The sequence below is a fragment of the Leucopleurus acutus genome (assembly GCF_964270905.1).
Source record: "Leucopleurus acutus genome assembly, chromosome: 21".
Lineage (NCBI taxonomy): Eukaryota > Metazoa > Chordata > Mammalia > Artiodactyla > Delphinidae > Leucopleurus > Leucopleurus acutus.
In genome coordinates this window covers 13,418,652-13,440,540 of record NC_139163.1, presented here as the reverse complement: position 1 = coordinate 13,440,540, position 21,889 = coordinate 13,418,652, and the positions used below count along the sequence as shown (strand labels likewise).

Below are 21,889 nucleotides of genomic sequence, written 5' to 3'. Positions count from 1 at the left end.
TGCCTCCTCCTCAAAAAATAATTTAATCAAAACCAAAGAAACAAAGGACCCACACATATCCCTTCTGAGGAAGATAGGAAGACCCTGACGAAAGGTTGTGACATGAATGACAGCAGTCATGTCAAAATGGAAGCTGAGTGGCCACCGTGAGGAATTATGAGGGCTCCCAAGTCCAACAGGACTTCTTACTAATGGTAGGTCCTTGTCCCAGCCACTCCCTCTCTAGCTGAAGTGGGCTTATAACACCTCAGAGACTTAAAGGAAATAATAGCAGGGGTCCAAGAAAGAAACAAGACAGCAAGAGCCTGGCAGGAAAATAAATGAGTTAAGGGGGTTGCTCGGGGTCCCAACTGTTTCCAACAAAAAACGGAAATCAAGAATTTTATATCATATCTCCAAGTAATTCATTTTATTCCAAACACTGTGGGCTTACACTGTTTGGACCAAATCCTGAGCCACATTGGAACGCTGGGCACCTGGTCTGTAATTGCTGGCTCACAGAAAAAATTTAGCAGTATTCCTGGCACATATAGCAAAATACAGCTATTATCACTAATAAAGCTCAAAATGTAATCAACTTGTGACAAGTTGAGGCTAATCAGCTGGTTGGTTTAACAGCTGATTTCTTGGTTTTCAGAAGGTAAAGGTATAGTGGAAACAAAAGCAAGAGAGAAGGGCTGAAACTTAAGTCACCAAAATTAAGACACTACATAATAGAACACAGTGTTCCCAAAGCATTTTTGCTTTTGAGGCTGTACCTTCCAGAGAGCAAAGTGTCCATGTCCTGGAGATGTTCTATTGCATATGTGCCTCTACACTTTCTATCACTGGTGAAGTTTTTAAGTATTAAACGAAACCTGGTTTGATCAGAATCAGTTTCCTGGATTGTGCTTTATAATGTTTAACCATGGATTGGTTCAAGATGGCGGAGTAGAAGGACGTGCGCTCACTCCCTCTTGCGAGAGCACCAGAACCACAACTGCTGAACAGTCATTGACAGGAAGACACTGGAACTCAACAAAAAAGATACCCCACATCCAAAGACAAAGGAGAAGACCTAATGAGACAGTAGAGGGGCACAATCACAATCAAATCAAATCCCATAACCACTGGGTGGGTGACTCACAAACTGGAGAACACTTATACTACAGAAGTCCACCCACTGGCATGAAGGTTCTGAGCCCCACGTCAGGCTTCCCAATCTGGGGGATCTGGCAATAGGAGGAGGAATTCCCAGAGAATCAGACATGGAAGGCTAGCGGGATTTGACTGCAGGACTTCAACAGGACTGGGGGAAACAGAGACTCCACCCTTGGAGGGCACACACAAAGTAGTGTGCACATTAGGACCCAGGAGGAAGGAGCAGTGACCCCACAGCAGACTGAGCCAGACCTACCTGCTAGTGTTGGAGGGTCTCCCGCAGAGGCGGGGGGTGGCTGTGGCTCACCGTGGGGACAAGGACACTGGCAGCAGAAGCTCTGGGAAGTACTCCTTGGCGTGAGCCCTCCCAGAGTCCAACATTAGCCCCACCAAAGAGCACATAGGCTCCAGTGCTGGGTCGCCTCAGGCCAAACAACCAACAGGGAGGGAACTCAGCCCCACCCATCAGCAGACAAGCAGATTAAAGTTTTACTGAGCTCTGCCCACCAGAGCAACACCCAGCTCTACCCACCACCAGTCCCTCCCATCAGGAAACTTGCACAATCCTGTAAGATAGCCTCATCCACCAGAGGGCAGACAGCAGAAGCAAGAAGAACTACAATCCTGCAGCCTGTGGAATGAAAACCACATTCATAGAAAGATAGACAAAATGAAAAGGCAGAGGACTATGTACCAGATGAAGGAACAAGATAAAACCCCAGAAAAACAACTAAATGAAGTGGAGATAGGCAACCTTCTAGAAAAAGAATTCAGAATAATGATAGTGAAGATGATCCAGGACCTCAGAAAAAGAATAGACGCAAAGATTGAGAAGATGCAAGAAATGTTTAACAAAGACCTAGAAGAATTAAAGAACAAACAAACAGATGAACAATACAATAACTGAAATGAAAAATACACTAGAAGGAATCAATAGCAGAATAACTGAGGCAGAAGAACAGATAAGTGACCTGGAAGACAGAATGGTGGAAATCACTGCTGTGGAACAGAATAGAGAAAAAAGAATTAAAAGAAATGAAGACAGCCTAAGAGACCTCTGGGACAACATTAAACACACCAACATTCTCACTAGAGGGGTCCCAGAGGGAGAAGAGACAGAGAAAGGGCCTGAGAAAATATTTGAAGAGATTATAGTCAAAAACTTCCCTAACATGGGAAAGGAAATAGCCACCCAAGTCTGGGAAGCACAGAGAGTCCCAGGCAGTATAAATTCAGGGAGAAACATGCCGAGACACACAGTAAGCAAACTGACAAAAATTAAGACAAAGAAAAATTATTAAAAGCAACAAGGGAAAAATGACAAATAACATACAAGGGAATCCCCATAAGGTTAACAGCTGATTTCTCAGCAGAAACTCTACAAACCAGAAGGGAGTGACATGATATATTTAAAGAGATGAAAGGGAAGAAACTACAACCAACAATACTCTACCGGGCAAGGATCTCATTCAGATTCGATGGAGAAATCAAAAGCTTTACAGACAAGCAAAAGCTAAGAGCATTCAGCACCACCAAACCAGCTCTACAACAAATGCTAAAGGAACTTCTCTAAGTGGGAAACACAAGAGGAGAAAAGGACCTACAAAAACAAACCAGAAACAATTCAGAAAATGGTAACAGGAACATACATATCGATAATTAATTACCTTAAATGTGAATGGATTAAATGCTCCAACCAAAAGACACAGGCTCACTGAATGGATACAAAAACAAGACCAGTATATATGCTGTCTACAAGAGACCCACTTCAGACCTAGGGACACATACAGACTGAAAGTGAGGGGACGGAAAAAGATATTCCATACAAGTGGAAATCAAAAGAAAGCTGGAGGGCTTCCCTGGTGGCGCAGTGGTTGAGAGTCCGCCTGCCGATGTAGAGGACGCGGGTTCGTGCCCTGGTCCGGGAAGATCCCACATGCGGCGGACCAGCTGGGCCCGTGACCCATGGCCACTGAGCCTGTGCGTCCGGAGCCTGTGCTCCGCAACGGGAGAGGCCGCAACAGTGAGAGGCCCGCGTACCACAAAAAAAAAAAAAAAAAAAAAAAAAGAAAGCTGGAGTAGCAATACTCATATCAGATAAAATAGACTTTAAAATAAAGAATGTTACAAGAGACAAGGATGGACACTACATAATGATCAAGGGATCAATCCAAGAAGAAGGTATGACAATTATAAATATATATGCACCCAACACAGGAGCACCTCAATACATAAGGCAAATGCTAACAGCTATAAAACAGGAAATCGACAGCAACACAAAAATAGTGGGGGACTTTAACACCCCACTTATACCAATGGACGGATCATCTAGACAGAAAATTAATAAGGAAACACAAGCTTTAAATGACACAACAAACCAGACAGATTTAATTGATATTTATAGGACGTTCCATCCAAAAACAGCAGATTACACTTTCTTCTCAAGTGCACATGGAACATTCTCCAGGATAGATCCCATCTTGGGTCACAAATCAAGCCTTGGTAAATTTAAGAAAATTGAAATCATATAATGTTTAACCGTGAGTTAGAAAAGGTCTTGTTCTCCTTATCGCTAAAAGAAATTTGTCAAACATATACTGAGAGGTTATCATTTAGGGAGACTGTATTGACAGAAAGTAGTGGTTTTGCGTGTTTTTACCCCTCTTAATTAAGAATAATTTCTGTTTTAGATATTAGGAGAAGCTATTCTTTGAAATTCAAACCTACAAATGTTCTCATATGGTTTTTCTAGATTCCAAAGATGCTTCAATTTCTTTTAAAAATACTATTTCTAATTATATCAAGTGTAGAGACACATTCTATATTATAGATGCAATTCAAAATTAAATCAACTGATAACACCATTATCCAGAGATAATCACTATTGATATTCTGGTCTATTTCCTCCTAGTTAGCGACTCCAATCCTTACTATTACTTACTTTGGACAACATACTTTTCTGTACCTCATGTCCTCATCTGTAAAACAAAGATAACAGCAGTACCTACCTCTTAGGGTTGATACGAGCATTAACTGAGTTAATACACATGCAGCACTTAAACAATGCCTGACAACACATTATTAATTATAAAAATTACTATTGGTGCTTTTTTATTTTCATACACTTTTTTTTTTTTTTTTTTGCGTTATGCGGGCCTCTCACTGCTGCGGCCTCTCCCGTTGCGGAGCACAGGCTCGGGACGCGCAGGCTCAGTGGCCATGGCTCTCGGGCCTAGCCGCTCCGCGGCATGTGGGATCCTCCCGGACCGGGGCACGAACCCGTGTCCCCTGCATCGGCAGGCGGACTCTCAACCACTGCGCCACCAGGGAAGCCCTTATTTTCATACACTTTTGAAGAAATTAGGATCACAGTACTCACACAGTTCTGCACCTGGTTTTTCATGCTCATTATATCATGAGCATCTTTTATGTAATGAAAGATTTGGAATATATTATTTTGACTGACTTATACTGTAATTTAACTATAACTACTGCGTATTTACTTTGGCCTCACCATTTTTTCCCATTTTAAATGAAAAACATATTCCTTTCCATGCTATTGATCTAAGTGTAGTACCACCAAAAATGTTCTAAAAAATACTAAAAGTGTCTGTGAACCCATACAGTGGATTTGGACTCTGACTGCAAAGGACTGTGCGCCTCGAGAATGTTGATGTGCTTCAAGCAGAGTCTTCTATCAGCCAACGAGAAACTGAAGGGACAACAGGGCGTGGGGGGTAGGGGACACTGAAGCACAGACTATGCAAAGCTGAACAGGAAAAGTCCCTTTCCAGACTCTTCAACCAACACTAACCTACGTGCCTTGAAAGCCCAACACTGCAGGGTGTTTATTTCCAGGTGGGGAGATGAGTGATGGCCACACGGGCAGGTCAGGGCCTTCTCTACCCTCAGGGATACTTACACAGTAAAGTAAACCACTCTGGCCTCCGGAAGCATAAATCTCTATCATGATTTTACCTAAAATGAACTTGGCAAGAGATCAATGGTAGATTAGATTATCAGTAGCTTCTGTAGCTTATCACTCCAGTTATCGAAGTATTGTTGCGTTCAGGCTAAAGGCCAACCCTGCCTGCATGCGGATGTAGGAATCAAGGTTCTGTTTCCATTTCTACAATGAAAGATAATCAGGATAGATCCTGAGACTAGATCCTATGACTGGGCATGAAATCAGCTAGATCTTTTCTCTGAACAAACCTGAAACTCAAATGTGCTTCAGGATGGAGCATAAGCCCATTATTATTACTATGGCAAAAGCATATGACATCTACACGATAGTGGCAAGAGCACTTAATTGAGACCCAGGTAAAAGTAGGCGATAGTTGATTCTTTGCCATTTTCTTGCTGCTTATAATGAACATGTCCATTTCTCTGAGATTCAGTTTAAATAATGTCTGCCCTATTTATACTAAAGGATTATTATGCACCTCAAGAAGGATAATGCACGTAAAAGGGGGTTTTTTACATTACAAAACAGTATTCAAATATAGATTGTTATTATGGTGCCAAAAGTCTTAGTCCAAATTTTTTACGATGTTAATCAAAGAGTGATTATAGTTATATTACACGTGATTAGTATTATGACCTATCATACTTTCAGATTTGACTAGTATCACAAGCAGATTCCTTTAATAATGTTTCTTGGTGATTAATCTGCTTTCTAAGAGAAAAATGATTATTAATGCAAATGCAAAATCTCTATTAACTGATCAATAGAGGTATTTCTTGAGATAGGCTAATATACTAAGGATTGTTTTTCCATTCAGTTGGAAGAATTAAGACTTGTGGGAAGAAAATATGTGCTTCATTTCTAATGTCAAGGACTCAAGTCTGAAGATCCTTAGAAAACACACTCCACTTGATTACAAGGGAAATTTAAGTATATTTCAAACCAGACACAGATTTGGAAACTGAAATTATAACATGCACTTGAAAGTATACAGGCAGCAGCAGTTTGTCTAAACTGGCAAATATAGAACAGAGACTAGGGCTGGGGGAGAAGAATGAAGAAAAAGCACATTGGCTTAGGAAAGATCACTGAAAACTGGCATTAGCTTTTTGCATTCCTGAAAAGGTCTGTAGGAATAAAAATTCTGTAGCCATTTTATCACTGGCTTCCATTGTAATTTTGAGCTCATAAGGGAAATCAGAGGTTTCCAAGATATGAATCACATTTCCATCAACTCATTCAATCATCTCACACATACTAAGGACTCTGTGCATCTGCCACTTAGTTGGGTACCAGAGACAAAGGTAAATACATGACATTCTCTGTGCTCAAGGGGCTTAATCTATCCTTGATGGAACAGAAGCTCATAATCGAGTAACTGATGAGCTCTAACAATGGGGCAGGCTCTGCTTAGGAATTCTAACATTCGTCCCATTCTGGTATCTCCTCTACATTCCACACTCCGGTCCAGGTCACAGGAGAACAGCTACTCAAATATACAACCAATCCATGAGATCATTTCATAAGAATTTTGAAGTTCATACGTACTGAAGTAAGTTACAAAAATTATTCTCATTTCATAAGAGTTCGCACTGAAACCACTGAACATAAATGTAGAAGAGTGGTTGCCCCTGCTTCAAAGCTATCATGTAACCCAACAACTCAATGAGTCACACAGAACTGCTTTTTTTCACAGAGATCTTTAGTAATGAAAGCAATCACTTTTTTTTTAAACTGTTACTGTCCTGGATACTGTAATACCATTCTTATTAAATCTGTTGATTGGCTTTTAAATGAAAACTGGTGATAAGACGTTTAGGACCTGGTTAGAAAAATATCACATTGGTAATTTGATTCCAATTCCAGCGGGATTTCTATTTTCATAGTTCCCTTGAAGCGAAAAGCTGAGCTCTGGGCAGTGGCCCGGATAACACACATGTACAAGATATTGAGGTGCGTGAGATGGATTACTGCCATAAAACTACTAGTTGCAAAAAAACCAAAAATACAATTCAAACAGGCTGATTTTTACATCCCTCCTAACTGGAGAGTAAAAATCATCTGCCCCAGCCTAGGTCTAGATCATAAAAATTCTTTCTTCCGTTTCTATCTAAAATAAATGTGTTCAAATTCAAAGAATAAAACCTTCCCTCATGAGAAACACGGTATTAAAGACAAGCCTTAGTGCGGCAGCCACTCTGCCTCTGAGCAGAGAATGCAGCAACGCTGACTCTCACGTGTGGGTCCGTCAGACACGGACACCGCACGCGGTTCCGAGTCTCCTCGGCCCTTGCTGACATCCGGAGGCCCCCATCCGCTGCCTGAAAATACACTAACTCATTTTCAAGAATCACTTGGGGAATCTGTTCTAATGCAGATTTCTAGATTCTATTCCTCCTTCCCCCCACAAAGATTCTTAATTCAGAAAGTTTATAAGGTGTGTCTTTGACATACAGAATTTTTTAGCAAGAATTCCTAAGTTATTTGTAAATCCTTAGACCCCATCTTGAGAAACACCACTAAGTGGTCGTGACGACAAAAGATTATGACCCCTGAAAAAAGCTGAGAAGTTTTATTCTTTGGAAGATTTATTTTAATACAGGAGTAGAGCAATCATTTTACATAAATTGGGGCAGTCACAAAGGATTCACCGAAGCTCTTTCCACCTGTCTTAAAAATTACCTCAACACGCCATCCTCCTCACTGTGGGCAATTAATTTGCCTCTCAGCTACCAAGACAGTCGAGGCAACCCAGTTTGAAACATCTCAGCTCCCTGCCGGCTGCCTGCGAGCTTCTCTCTCTGCTCCCACTTTTACCTCTTTCCCATTAGTCTCAAGCCTAAACCCTCCACCAGTGCTCTGGTCCCGTCAGCCTGGGCGCTGCTCTAGCAAGCATCCTGTCTCTGGGATTTCCCTCTCTACTTTTCAAGCTTCCTCTTTAACCCAACGATGTGATTATATCTCTCCTCAACAACAAAAATTCCCAAAGCACAAGCACCACACGCACCTGTGAACACCGCCCTCTCTCCTGCTCGTCCAAGCTCCCAGGGGGCACCGTGCACCCCGCCTCAGCCTCCCCACCTGTCCCCCACCCCTCACCTGAGAGGATAAATACCACATCTGCCCCACGTCCACCCTGCCCTCCCCAGACACCACCCGCACAGGTGTCCAGGGCCAAATGCAAGGACACTTCCCTGCCCTCTTTCTGGACTCCCCCCACCTCACCCAGCACCTCTGGCCACTGGGTCCCTGTTGCTCTCTTGGCTTCTCTGGATTTCTCTCTCCTATGCACCGTCCTTCTCCCTCCTCTGCCTGCCCTTCAGCTTGCTGCTTCTCAACCACAGCAGGGCACCCTCGGCAGTCTCATGGACCTGTAGCTTTAACTACACGTGCACACTGACCCCCACCAGACCTGTTCCCCCGATCTCGCCCTCTAATGGCAGAGCTGCAAGCCTACGTGCAGGCTGAACATAACCACAGGCATCTCAAAATCCGCATGGTCAAAACTTACCTCCTCACCTTCCACCATCCCAAACCTACCCACGTGGACCATGTCCATTCAGCCACCCAAGTCAGAAACCTGGAATTCACCTGACTTTTCCCTCTCCTCCCTCCACAAATGTTTATTGGGCAGAACTGAAGAGCATGGTAGAGTTGACCGGATGGAAGAGCTTGAACTAGGTCTTTAACAACAAGAACTGAATGTGTAGAAATGGGGGCAGAGGTCTTCCCAGGGGCCCATGGGTGCAACACGTACACCCCATAAAGGTAAATTCAGGAACAGCGAGAAGCTTGGTTAAAGTGAGGAGTAAGTGAAGGTGTGAAAGGCTAAAAAGAGAGCATCCTCCTATCCTGAAAACCTTGGCTATGAAGCGAAACATTCATTGTTTTGACTCCACTGCTTCCTTCCTCCTTAAAGGACTGGCTAGGCCAGTCACAGCATCATGGTCCCCTCCCGCAGCCAACAATTCCATACAGGCGGGTACCCGCCCAAACCTTGCCAAAGAGACACGAAGGGAACACTGCCACTTCATTTCTAAGAACACTTTCCTTGTTCCAAAAGGGCCTTTCCCCATCTAGATCTCATCCTGTGTGGCTATGGTGCCTGAAATGCTTGCAGCCATCTAGCCACTAGCCAGGGCGTCAGGCGCACCCACGGGGAGGGCAGAGCTAAGAAAGACACAGAGATGGTGCTGAGGCTGGATATTCCCACGTGGAGCCTGCCCTACCTCTGGGTTATGTATCATTTCTTAAGGTAATAAAACTCCTTGTTGCTTAAAAAAAAAAAAAAAAGTAGGGATACAGGTATAAGTCATGTTTAGAGAACACTGGGTTAAAAAACAGCTAAACAGGTTCATTTACTAGGATTTCTCACAATGTTAGCATAGCAATACACAGTGTAAAGCTTCAAGAACTTGGTTTCTCAAATTTATGCGACTCCCCCCAACCCCCGCAAGCCTCTCATCCTGCCTCTTCTGTTTTTGCAGTATACCTAAAAGCATCTCTGAAATTAAGTGTTTATGGATCATAGCGTAGAAAACTGATTTTTCCTAGAACAGATGAAAAGAATGTATGACTGACTGTTACGATACAGTATAGTGACAGCAGAGTAGCACAGAAAAAGTGCCATGGGACCCCAGAGGCTTCACTGCCGTTCTACGAGGTTCTCACTCAGAATGGCAGATGGGTCTCACGTTATATCTCAACTCTAGTAAAATTTTAGTGGCTGCCTGGAATGCTATGTTGAAAAGGATTCTGAGGCTTCATCTAGACTCCGGGGGGGGGGGCGGGGGGGAAGCTGCCTTACTTGATTAGCAATGACTGCCATGAGCACAGAAAGGGCAGCTGTGACATCACTCTGAGACCTCTGAAGTGACACTAATTCCTAAACAGATCCTAGATCCAGCCCAAAGATTCCCAAGTTTTTTAAAACGTGAATCAGGTTTTAAATTAGACCAAACTAATGTTTAATAATTAAAATGGTAATAAAATGGTTAACTACAGAGGCTCCAAAATAAGAAAGACCTGGGTTTATTTTAGTTCTTCCACTTGCTCCGGGCACGTGATTTAGCCTCTCTAAACCTCAGTCTTCCCATCTGTAAAATGAGATTAACAGTCCCTACCTCACGTGGAAGATATAAAAATTTAACTGGGTAATGCATATATGCACCTGCATACAGTAAATGCAATAAATATTAAGTTTAGCTATAGCAATTACTAAGGCATTCACTTGATGACATTCACATTATGACTTGTAGTGCATTTATTGGTCCACTGTATTCACAGCCATGGGTTAGAGTAAAATGAATCAAACTGAGGCCATAGAAATCATTTTCCTGAACCCATAAACAATGTCAATTTATAGGCTATCATAAGCGAATGGCAAAGACGATTGCAAAGCACTGTTCAAACTAAGTGTTACCTGTCTTGAAGAAGACATAGAGTATATAAATCTAACTACTGAGTGATTATTCTCTGCAAAAGACAGATCTCATACATATTTCTTCCAACCTCTCCACAGAGAAGGCCAAGACACAATGACCAAACCAACAGCTATGAGCCTCCCTAACACCTAGAATGAGTCCCCCACTCTCTCAGGGGCACAGGGCTTTCAGTGCTAGAACCAAGACAGTTCTGAGCAAACCAGGACAACTGGTCACCCTACAAACAAATGAGCAGGTGAAGTCCCAACAGTTGGCTCTGAGTCTGGCTGTGCTGCTCAGAACTGAAACAGAATGAGTTCATGAAATACTATTTTCCCTTAAAAGAAATCAGGGCTCTTTGTGGAGAAATGGCTAATTCCAGGTGTGAGCAGAAAATGCTCAGAATGAACCTGAAATATCTTATTATACCAGATAGCAAGAAAACTCTCAGACTTAGTAGGGTCGTATCAAAAGGACTCAGGAGCCAACTTGAAAAGGTTCCCACTGGGCAGAGATGGGACTGCCTAAGCTTCAAAAAAGATAATAATTACAATTAATTGAAACCCACCAAATACATTCAAATCCATGAGTTCACAATATTTTTTTAAACACATAACTAATTGGTCACCTTCAGAGGATGATGGGGAACCAACTCATTATCTTGGAAAACTGATAATGGGAAAGAATCTAGCATTTATCCTGCTTTTCTATAGGAACTGTAGCACTGTGCAACCAAATAGTAGATGGTGGAAAAATGTCTCTTTTAAAAAAATATTCAAACCAATAAATAAGACAAATGACAGAATTAAAACATCCCTATTTGTCACCCCCCAAAAATTAATAGATCCAGGTATTGAGGATCAACAGCTACTAACATCACAAAAAGAAAGACAACCAGATATTATGTGCCTCCCGATGAAAGGTCACACCACCACCTACAGTCCTGCCAAAGGGGTCAAACACAAGTCTGATCAGGCCTCTGGGTCCAGTGTCAATTTGCAGGACATACAAAGGAGGAAGGAACAAGCTGAGCTGTATCATTCATATGCAGCCAGCAAAATCCAGACTATAGGACACTACAGGACAACTGCTCCAGGTTCTTCAACAGATAACCCATAGGGAAAAGAAAAGGATACTGGGAAGACTTAATTTTTTCAAATGGGCAAGACTAAACCATAATGTCCACGGATGCATGGTTGACTGATAAAACTGTAACAACACGTAAGGACGTGATTATTATAGAGTCAGGATGGCGTTACTTAGGTGGAAGGGAAGGGAATGCCATTGGGGTGGAGATACGGGGGGCTTCTGGGGCCTCTGGAAGTTACAAGGGTATTGTCTTTATAATCACTCATCCAACTATATGTTTATTTTGTGTAATTTTTCTGAAGCTGCATCTTTATTCTCATAGAAAAGTTTTTTTAAAAAGGTGAAAGTGTAACATCTACCATTTAACACCTTCTAATTCAAAGCACTTTTACAAATACTAGTATTTATATTTTCTAATACTATCACATTGTTCCAAACAACCTCTTAAGGTATTTACTATCTCCACTTTTCAGATAAGGAGACTGGGGCTTAGGAATCTTAAGTAAGTCACCCACTGTCACAGGGTTATTAAAGCAGAGCCAGATTCAAATTCAAATAACTGGCTGACTCCAGAACCATTCTCTTAATGCCTATGCTCTACTGATCCCCAGGGATTCAGTCACTCAAGACATATTTATTGCTTACCTACTTAATCATGCTAGATGTTAAAGACACAGCGGGGAGTTTCTGCCTTCATGGAGTTCAAGGGTTAATGAGAAAGACGGACAAGGAAATGTCCAAGTATAAAATCACAACTGTGCTAAGTACAACGAAGAAAAGGTCTACGGTGCCACAAGAATATATGAGCCTCTCTGCAAAAGTGATGGCTGAGCACTGAGGAGAAGTTAGCCAGGTAAAGGCGCAGCGGGGCTCCAGGCAGAGCAAGCGATGTTCAAAGTTGCCATCCAAAGAGCAAGGTTGGCACTTCGAGGGCTGAGGATAGAGCATGAGAAGTGAAGGTAACTATGACAGGAGACCAGGCTGGAGAGCTGGCAAGAACAGGAAGCTGACGGCTCTTAATTAAACCTGCTGCAGAAGAGGGATTGGACTGGGTGTGCATTTTTAAGAGAAGGAATTGGGGCTTCCCTGGTGGCACAGTGGTTAAGAATCTGCCTGCCAATGCAGGGGACACGGGTTCGAGCCCTGGTCTGGGAAGATCCCACATGGCACGGAGCAACTAAGCCCGTGAGCCACAACTACTGAGCCTGTGTATCTGGAGCCTGTGCTCCACAACGGGAGAGGCCGTGACAGTGAGAGGCCCACACACCGTGATGAAGAGTGGCCTCCACTCACCACAACTGGAGAAAGCCCTCGCACAGAAACGAAGACCCAACACAGCCAAAAATAAATAAATAAATTAAAAAAAAAAAAAAGAGAGAGAAGGAATTGGAGGAGCCGACACGGAGGCAGAGAGATGAACTGAGGGGCTACTGCAGTCACCTAGGAGGCACATGATGGCAGCTGGGACCAAGCAGGAGAGATGGAAACAAGTGGATGGACGTAAGATACTCAAGAGGTAAGGAGACAGGTCTGGAGGATGGACTGCACGTGGGGAGGAAGGAGAAGGAGAGGTCAGGAAGGACTCGGGCTTCTGGCTGCAGGACTTTCGGAGGTGCTTAGTCACTGATGCAAGGAGCAATGGGAGAGGGACGGAGACACTGATCATAAGACAGATGGGGCCTTGGACCTGTTGAGTTTCAGGCACCACTGAGGGTACCACGTGGAAAGGTCAAGTTAAGCAGTTGAATAAGTGAGTCTAAGCCTGAGGAGTAAATCTCGACTCCGTGTAGAGATGGTTATTGCAGGGGTCCCCAGGGAAGCCCGCCTAAGAGTGAGATACTTCCAAAAATGGGACCTCAAGGATGATCAAAATTAAAATCTAGAAAACAAAGCAACCTCCTGAGCTAATCTAGGGGTTGCAATCTCAGAAAGGTTTAGTGAAATGGGGAAAAAAATCAGAAGGAATATGAGATTAACAACTGTGACTCAGGAAAAACACGTCACAATTTCTGGGATGTTTAAGGTGTTAATTCCACGCCTAACAAGTTGGCAGGGTTTGCACATGGCCCTCAGGTGTATATTTGTTGGGGTATATTTGTATACGAGGAAGAGGCCTTTGGGAGGTGCCTTGTGTGTAGCCGCTCAAGGTTGGAGACAGAGAAAGCTCGGAGCTAGGAGAGAGAGCCCGAGCTTGACCCCAGGGGCTGCTCTGAGCCAGGTACAGAAAGCAGCCAGACAAAAGGGATGGGGCCGTCTTCACAGGAGATGCAAACAAAGACGTAAGCTCCTCAGCTTCTATTACACGGTAAAAAAGAAAAAATTTTAAGTATACCCGAGTGAAAGAAACAAGGCTACATTCTCAACTTCCAAAAAGCACATAAAGCGGCTTTGGCTCAGGAGAAAAACAAAAACAAAACAGAAGGACCAAGCACACCTGGATATCCAGTTTTAGGGGACTGAGACAGCAGCAGCCCAAGAAGAAATGTGCTTTTTCACAGACTGGCACGGGTGACAGAAAGAAGGCTCTCTCAAATGTTTTTCAGGTACCAGGAACGGAAGAACATAAGTGAACATATTCATAAACACATAAATACTGCCTGTGGGCTGGCAGAAATGAGGGGAGAGCTGCGGGATGCGGTCCTGCATGAGGAGACAGGAGCAAACCCTAGACAATTTGAGTTACTGCTATTAATGTAAACTCACTCACACATACAAGGTGGGTGAGAACTACAGAAATTCAGGTAACTTTAGAAATGAGTATTTGTTAAAAATGCATCCAACTTTCCAAGAAGTGTATTCTACACTAAAATGAAAGCTTACTAAACAGATCTTAGTGACCTAAACAAGTTCCAGTGTCTTATTCTAAAAATGTACTATTCATTCCGGTTTCCCCTTTGGCCTCGGAGGCATTTTACTTGGAGTTACCATATTCATTTTCCTCTACATCCAGCTCATGGCGTTCATACATGGAAACCCCAGGCTGACTGACAAATGTACCAGGACTGGCCAGTGCCTAGAGTCACTGATAAGCACGGGCCAGCCCTGGGGACAGACTGGCACAGCTCACTCTCCTAACTGCATTCTCCCAAAGCAGCATCTGAGCTGAAAAGCCCACCAAAATGCAACCAAACCCCACTGGGCTTTCTGGAAAGCTCCACTGTGCTTAGAGAAACTAAATAACACACCCCAGGACTAAAGGAGGGTGTAGGAGTGAGTAACTGAACCCAAGCCCTGGCCCCCCAGGGTACCCAGCAGAGTCCCTGAGAAGGGCTGCCTATCTACCCCTGTCATGTCATCTCCACCCAAACAACCAACCCTCATTTAGAAAGTGACCTAACAGTGAAGTTGGTAAAAATACAAGTTCCAAGTTTGCAAGTCTTTCAAAAGCAAAGCTGCAAAAAAAAAAAAGGCAAGTTTGTATGCCATCATTTTAATACTAACAGCCTTCTACAGACACTTCCTTTTCTAAAGCCTAAGCCCTCAGCACCAGACTTGCTGAGTCACCTTTTTTTAAGTACAGTTGTGTGCACTATTCTGACTGCACAGGGTTCATACATTCTAAGGAATCTAGGGCACTTCCTACCCCCAAAAATGATAAGGTTAGGAAATGAAACCTAAGATATTTTTAAGAAGGCAACATTCAATTACTAAGGTGACACTGTAGCATGTTCCCAAAGCAAAAGCAGCTTAAGATTCAAGGGAGTTAGAAATAAGCTTCCTGGGAATGACCAGAATTTAGGCTCCAAGCAGACCACTCAAGCTTGGAGACTTTGGTCTTCACATTTGTGAATCAACAGTAGGACCCTTTGGTTTGGGGCTTGAATTCATTATTTAGAGGGAATGTTAAGATACTCTAGAAAAGATTCTTGAACCAATCTGTAATAACTACTGATAATTAACATGAAAGAACTGTCTCACTCAATCTTGACTTTTCGCCTCCAGACTCCATTCACACAACTTCATTAACTCTCACTTTTTATCACTGCAACTGATCAGTGTTTCTCCTGAGTCCCTCCCAATCACATTTCCATTTAACATTTCTAAAGCCCAGCTCTGATGCTACACTCCAGAGCTCAGAAAGTGTGAGTAGCTGCCCCAACTACAGACTATAATCCAACCCTACTCTCCCAGCTGAGGACTTCCACAACCTGGCCCAAACTACCTCTGCAATCCTACCTCCGAGGATTCATCTCATACACTCGCCGGCAACTCAAAACCCAAAAAGTACATGTACTCCGTCTCTAAAACGATTTGCTGGGTTTGTTTTGGTTTTGTACAAATTGTGAAAATATATATTGCCGCCTTCAGACAGTTTTGCTAAATTCAAAAACACACACATCATTTCTTAGAATACATTTGCTAGTTTTGATGAGCATTTTCTTTATGTTCAGGTTTAATCGTGTATTGTAGCTTCCTACTTTGAAGTTATCACTATTCATATATAACTTATGTTTACTAACTCTTAGAAATAGTTCCTTCATAATAAAGATACAGAAAATAATTTTCCTTTATGTGTAATCGCTGTTTATATATCAAGAGATTATAGGTATCAAAAGCTCCCGTTTTTGAGTACATATTTGTATTTGCTTGTATATACATAATATACATTTGGAAGAATAATCGACTGTTAATAATGGCTGCCTATAAGGAAGGGAGATTTTTTTTCCACTGCATATCTTGTTATATGTGTTTTTATTAAAGCCATGTGATTGTATAACCTGCATAAAAAGTTAAATTTAAAAATTATGATTTGAATGAATTTAAGGCAAACAAACCTTACACTACAGAGTTAGGTAGATTTAAGGGGGTCTCAAAAGCCAACTTCCTCAAAAACATTTTTCCCAGTAGCCACCATGACTTAAATCCCCCAGTCAAAATACAATCAAATATTCTGAAGACAGTAAGTGTATTATGCCACTATCCACTATCAAATTACTGAGGATTAGTTTATCACATTAGCATAATAAAGGGAAGTCACAAAGAGGCTGTGTATAGTCTCCCTAGGTCTTGTTTCTTTTCCTTTTTCCCGCGAGTAACTAAATCAAGTTTGTTTTACTCAAAAGCACTTTTGTATTGGTAAAAGAACTCATTTAGGGATTCTAGAAGTCCTACCCAAGCCAAGTGGCACCATGGGTTGCTGTGTGAATGTTTTTACTGTCTCTATAAACATCTGCTCTCCCCTACAGTCTTCCCTATCAGTCTAATCTACTCAGCCTGAGAGGATGGGAACAGGGAGAGTCTGTTCACCTTTGATTCCTCCCCAACACTAAAATCACTGCCATGCACTTAACAGAAAGCAATTAGCGAAGCTCTTAGTGACACCTACTGCAAGACTACGATCCCTTCTCTAGGGAACTGTGGTTGAAACTTCAAATCTAAAAATGTCAGTTGGATTCTCAAGTCTGTTCTCATCTCAAACAATAATCCATTCATTCAGGACAAAAATCCATCTACAGAGAACTTACTTATGTGCCTGGCACTGACACTCAGCAACTAACTAGGCCAAAACTGATCTCACGAGATCAGAAAAGCAGATATGCATCAGATCTTCAGTAAATGTGTAAGAGATTTGATGAACTTCTTGAACTTTGCTATCTGTCTAAACTTGGAAAAGTCTTTAATGTTTTCTTCACATAGCAATGGACCTCAGTTTCCCATATGCTACTAATCGCCTGACTTGTGGACTTTCTTGCATCAGCCCTCCAATCCTCATTAGTTAACTGCTTATTTTTTAACTTAATGGGATGTAAATCAAGAAGTATCTAATAAATTACAATGTAAAAGAGAAAAATCCATAATTATTATGTGAATGATTGACTTTTTAAAATTTATCTTATTTATGTTTGGCTGGGTTGGGTCTTCATTGCTGCGCACGGGCTTTCTCTAGTTGCTGTGAGCAGGTGTTACTCTTTGTTGCGATGCACAGGCTTCTCATTGAGGTAGTTTCTCTTGTTGTGGAGCACGGGCTCTAAGCACGCGGGCTTCTGTAGCTGTGGCACGTGGGCTCCAGAGCGCAGGCTCAGTAGTCGTGGCGCACGGGCTTAGTTGCTCCGTGGCATGTGGGCTCTTCCCAGACCAGGGCTCGAACCTGTGTCTCCTGCATTGGCAGGCAGATTCTTAACCACTGCGCCACCAGGGAAGCCCATGATTGGCATTTAAAGAAGTTATTCCCTCTTATTCCTATCGCCAAAATGTAAGAAATTATTTCCCTTTTTTCCATTCTATGAAGATGCACTTAGATCCTGCTGGTCCAGGAATGAAAGTAACTTTTCTGAACTACTGATTCACTATTCCCATATTCTTCTTGCTGCTGCCTTGGTTAGATCATGTGCTAGGGTCAAGTAACTGTGGCTAGTGAATCTAAGGCTCTTGGTCCGCATGAGTTAACTGGCCTGGCACAAGACCAAAATACGACCTTGGACTCGGAACACCACACTCTGGCAGCGTACTCAGCAAAGGCGGGCTAGCAGCTGCTGCCCAGGAGCAAGCCAGCCCCATGGCATCACAGCTCCAGTCGGCTGGCCGACAAAAAGCCCAAGTGTTTCTAAAGTGGGGCCCAGGTAGCAACTGTCAAGACTTTACCATCAACCTTTCTGACCTTACACAAGTTTTTGCCACCTGAATATACCACTGGATGTCATTTCTACCCGAGATGAAAATTTAGTTTTACCACTTTAATCAATAGTGATTCCCAGCCAAGTAAAATCAAAATCCTTGTACATAAGAGATGCCCAGTAAATATTAGATTAACTTAAGGGGGAAAGCACAGAGTTAGTGACCGCACACTGACATAATTTTCTACATTATCATCAGCAAACACTCACAAAAGATGTCAGTCATGAGTCCTAACCGCATAGAGTTGACAGCCAATAACTACCTTGTGAAGCATGCAGGAGCATTTGAACACTCCTAGACATGAAAACACCTTTTCCCTTTTAGTTTAGGCTTCTCTGGTTGCCTGCTTTTAATAGTGTATGCATTTTTTTTCCTCTATAGAAGGAAGCCAAGAAGGAAAAAAAAAAAAAGGAAAGAGAAGGAAGGAAAGATGGACAGATAGGATAGATCCCCGTGTCTGACACGTCTAGCTGACACTAGAAGAACCCAAAATATGTAAGAACAAATGAGGATTCTTTTCTTAATGCTGAATCAAAACTTCTGTAGTGAAGTAGTCACTGTATTGTAAGAGGCACCATTTGGTTCACTCCAAAACAGCCTCCCCTCCACCTATGTTAGATGACCGGTGTGGTCCAGCTCCTACCACCACAGAAAGGACAGTTTATACTACACCACATGCTTATGCTTCCATTCATAAAGAACATTGTTTTAAAACCTTAAGCATTAATTATTGGAAATACAGCACAACAAAAGGCTTGAGTAAATTGACTGGTACTATAAATATATATATATAATTTTATGTGAATAACATGCATTTCAATTCTAAGTAACACAACCTAGAAAGTAAACATCCTAGTGTACTTATTTTCTTATTTAACATTGTAGAAATCTGAATTCAAAAAGAAATGACCAATAATCTACTTTCCTTAAATCATACTTCACCTCTTCTACTGCCTGAAATCTTCGGGTAGTATACATGAGAGATTACACATGCTGCTTCATTTTCTGTCACCTTTAATGTAGTATTTTCTCTGCTTCCTCTACTAAAGCACCTTCCCGGATGATAACCCAAGTTTTACCAGAGGTGCAAGTGAGTTGGGAGGTTTGAGGGGATGTATTTTCCAGGAAAAGGGGAGGTAACCCACAACATGAGGCTTCCAAGCCCTCAGAGTGAGCTGCAATCCTACAGCTTTGACCCTGACCCCACCATCTAAACTTCCTGCCCTCACATATCAGGCACTCTTAATCACTTTGACTCTTAGTTACTTTTGGTTTCATAAGCATTTACCACTACCCAAAAGTAACTCCATTTATTTATTGCCTGATTCCCCCATAAGTATACAGTCTCCAGAAAAGCAGGGCTTTTGCCTTGTTGATTCAACCCCAGCTTCCAAAATAATACCTGGCTGGCATAAAATACTCAATAAATACGTCCTGAATGAATTACAACGTCTTACAATACTCTAAAGAATTCTAACGTCATTCACAGATCGATAAACCAACTAGTAAAATCTTGGGATCTTTATTTTTTTTATCATTGTAGAGAAAAAGCAAGAGGAAAAATACACCTACTCACCAAGTCTTGCTAAATTAGATATGAAAAAATGGACAGCTGAGTGAAGGTTTTTAAGAGAAATAAACACAACTACGTAATTTGAGACTACTTATGAAAACAGAAGTTCCTGTTCCTTACTATATTGAATTGCTGCTCAGCTTACACAGTGAGGATGCCCCACTCTTTTACCTACAACCCTTCAGCCATTATCTCAGCTCTGCATTCGGAACTGACACACTGAGGAAACGGTACTTTTGGTTAAGAGTGTGATGATTTTCACAAAAAAGTAAGCAGGTCATATCATAAGCAAACACAAAACTCAGGGGGTAATGACACTTCCAACAAATATTCTTAGGAAGTTGAGCCACTGCTATTTCCCTTACCCCAGAGTTCTTGGTCAATTTCAGTTTAATGACAGTATCATTCAGTCAAGCAGGAAGAGTCAAGCTACGACAGAATCAAGTTTCTTTTATAGGGCGGTGAGACGGATGCTGGGAGGTAGGGGAAGCAGTGGTTTGGCACTAAGGAAGCGAAGAGCTCATTTAAAATACTGTCCTTCCCTATATTCCCTATATAACCACCGTTCTTTACTGTATCGCCACACCTCACTGATGATAGCCTTCCTTTTGACGCAAAGTACAGTGATTTCGGGCATCCCCTTCCTAATCACTGAAACTGCGATACTTAACATGGTGGAAGACAGGACAGCGTGGTAAAAAGTGTACCCAGGCTTGGGCATGAGGTACCGGGTGGGGGACCTAAGCCAAGTCAGCCCCTCTGCGTCAAGCTTCCTCGTCTGTAACAGGGCATAAAGTCATCCCGACAGGGAACGGTTATCGGAACCCAAGGTAATGACCAGCCCAGGGCGCAGCGCCTGCGTACAGCGACCGCCGCGCTCCCCTTGCTCCCACTCGCTAGATGCAGAGCCACAGCGAAGGTCTGGAAGGATTGTTCAACTACCGAGGCTGGAAATGAGGATGGTGTCGAGCAACTACATCGCCTACTAACGTGCATCTCGGCAAACCCACGGAGCCCGGAGCCCGCCCCGCGCGGGGGCCGAAGGGACGCGAGCGTCTCCCAGCCGGGCCGGCCCACCCCAAGCCCCGTTTCCCTCGGGCGTCCGCCGAGCCGGGCCGAGAAGACGGGCCCGCCGCGACCCCCGGCCCTCCCGGAGCTGGCGGCGGGCGCCGGAAGCGGGCGGGCCGGGCGAGGCTGCGGGCGGGCGCGCGCGGCGGCGGCGGCGGCGGCGGCGGGGAGACCCGTACTCACCTCCGGCGGGCGGCGGGCAGCCGCGGCCAGCCGTCTCCAGGCGGCGGCGAAGTCGGGCGGCGGAGCTCGCGGGCTCCGGCAGACCAGGGAGAACAAGGTCCCCAGCAGGAAGGCGGCCGCAGCGCAGCCCAGGTACAGGCTGAGCCTGAGCAGGACGGTGCCCGGCCCCGCGCTTCCCGCTTCCCAGCAGCCGGGCCCCAGGAAGCAGAGGGGCACGGCGGCGAGGGCGGCCACGGCCACCGGCGCCCGCCAGCTCCCGCCGCCAGGGCCCCCGGGGGCTGCCGCGTCCTCCCGGGAATCCGGCCGCCGCTCGCCCGGGGCTTCCGTGAGGCCGGCGCCGCTGCTGTCGGTGGCCTCGGGGTGCATGCTGCTTCCTGGGCCGCTAAGAACAGGCACATCTCCCGCCCTGCTCTCCCCCGGCGCTGCCCTGGACGGTGGCCTCCAAGCGGCGCCTCCTCCCCTCGCCGCTCCCGCCGCTCTGGAGGCAGAGGGAGTCCGCGCTCATGCCCTCGCCGGCGGCCCAACGAGGGAACGGCTCCAACAGACGCCGCGGAGCTCCTCTCGGCGACCCCTCAGCGCCGCCACGCGGCGCCGGGCCCTCAGCTGCCCGGCTGGGCGTGCCCAGGTAGCCGGCCCCGGCTGGGACTTGAGCCGGCCGGGTGGGGACGGGGGCGGGTGCGGGGGCGGGGGCGGCCGTGGAGTGCGTGTCAGAAGGGGGCGGAGAGCCACAGCGGCCGGCTAAGCGACTGCTGGGAGGTGCCCGGCCCCGCCCCGCCCGGCCGCCCACCCGCGGTGCGGGGGCGGGGTCCGACTCGCCGCTGCCCAGCGGGG

At 44.4% G+C, this 21,889-nt stretch overlaps 1 protein-coding gene across 3 annotated transcripts in view; it reads right to left on the bottom strand.

Moving 5' to 3' along the window:
* Positions 1 to 21,664, bottom strand: part of SNX25 (sorting nexin 25) — a 112,041-nt gene extending 90,377 nt beyond the window's left edge. For 2 of the 3 annotated variants that reach the window (XM_082863962.1, XM_082863963.1), the window contains exon 1: positions 21,059 to 21,663. In XM_082863962.1, coding sequence (XP_082720088.1) covers positions 21,059 to 21,424 — 366 coding nt within the window. In that variant the 5' untranslated portion in view covers positions 21,425 to 21,663. Of the gene's footprint in view, positions 1 to 21,058 lie in introns of all 3 variants that reach the window. The other variant, XM_082863964.1, reaches the window with a different exon arrangement.
* Between the last annotated feature and the right edge of the window lie 225 nt (positions 21,665 to 21,889).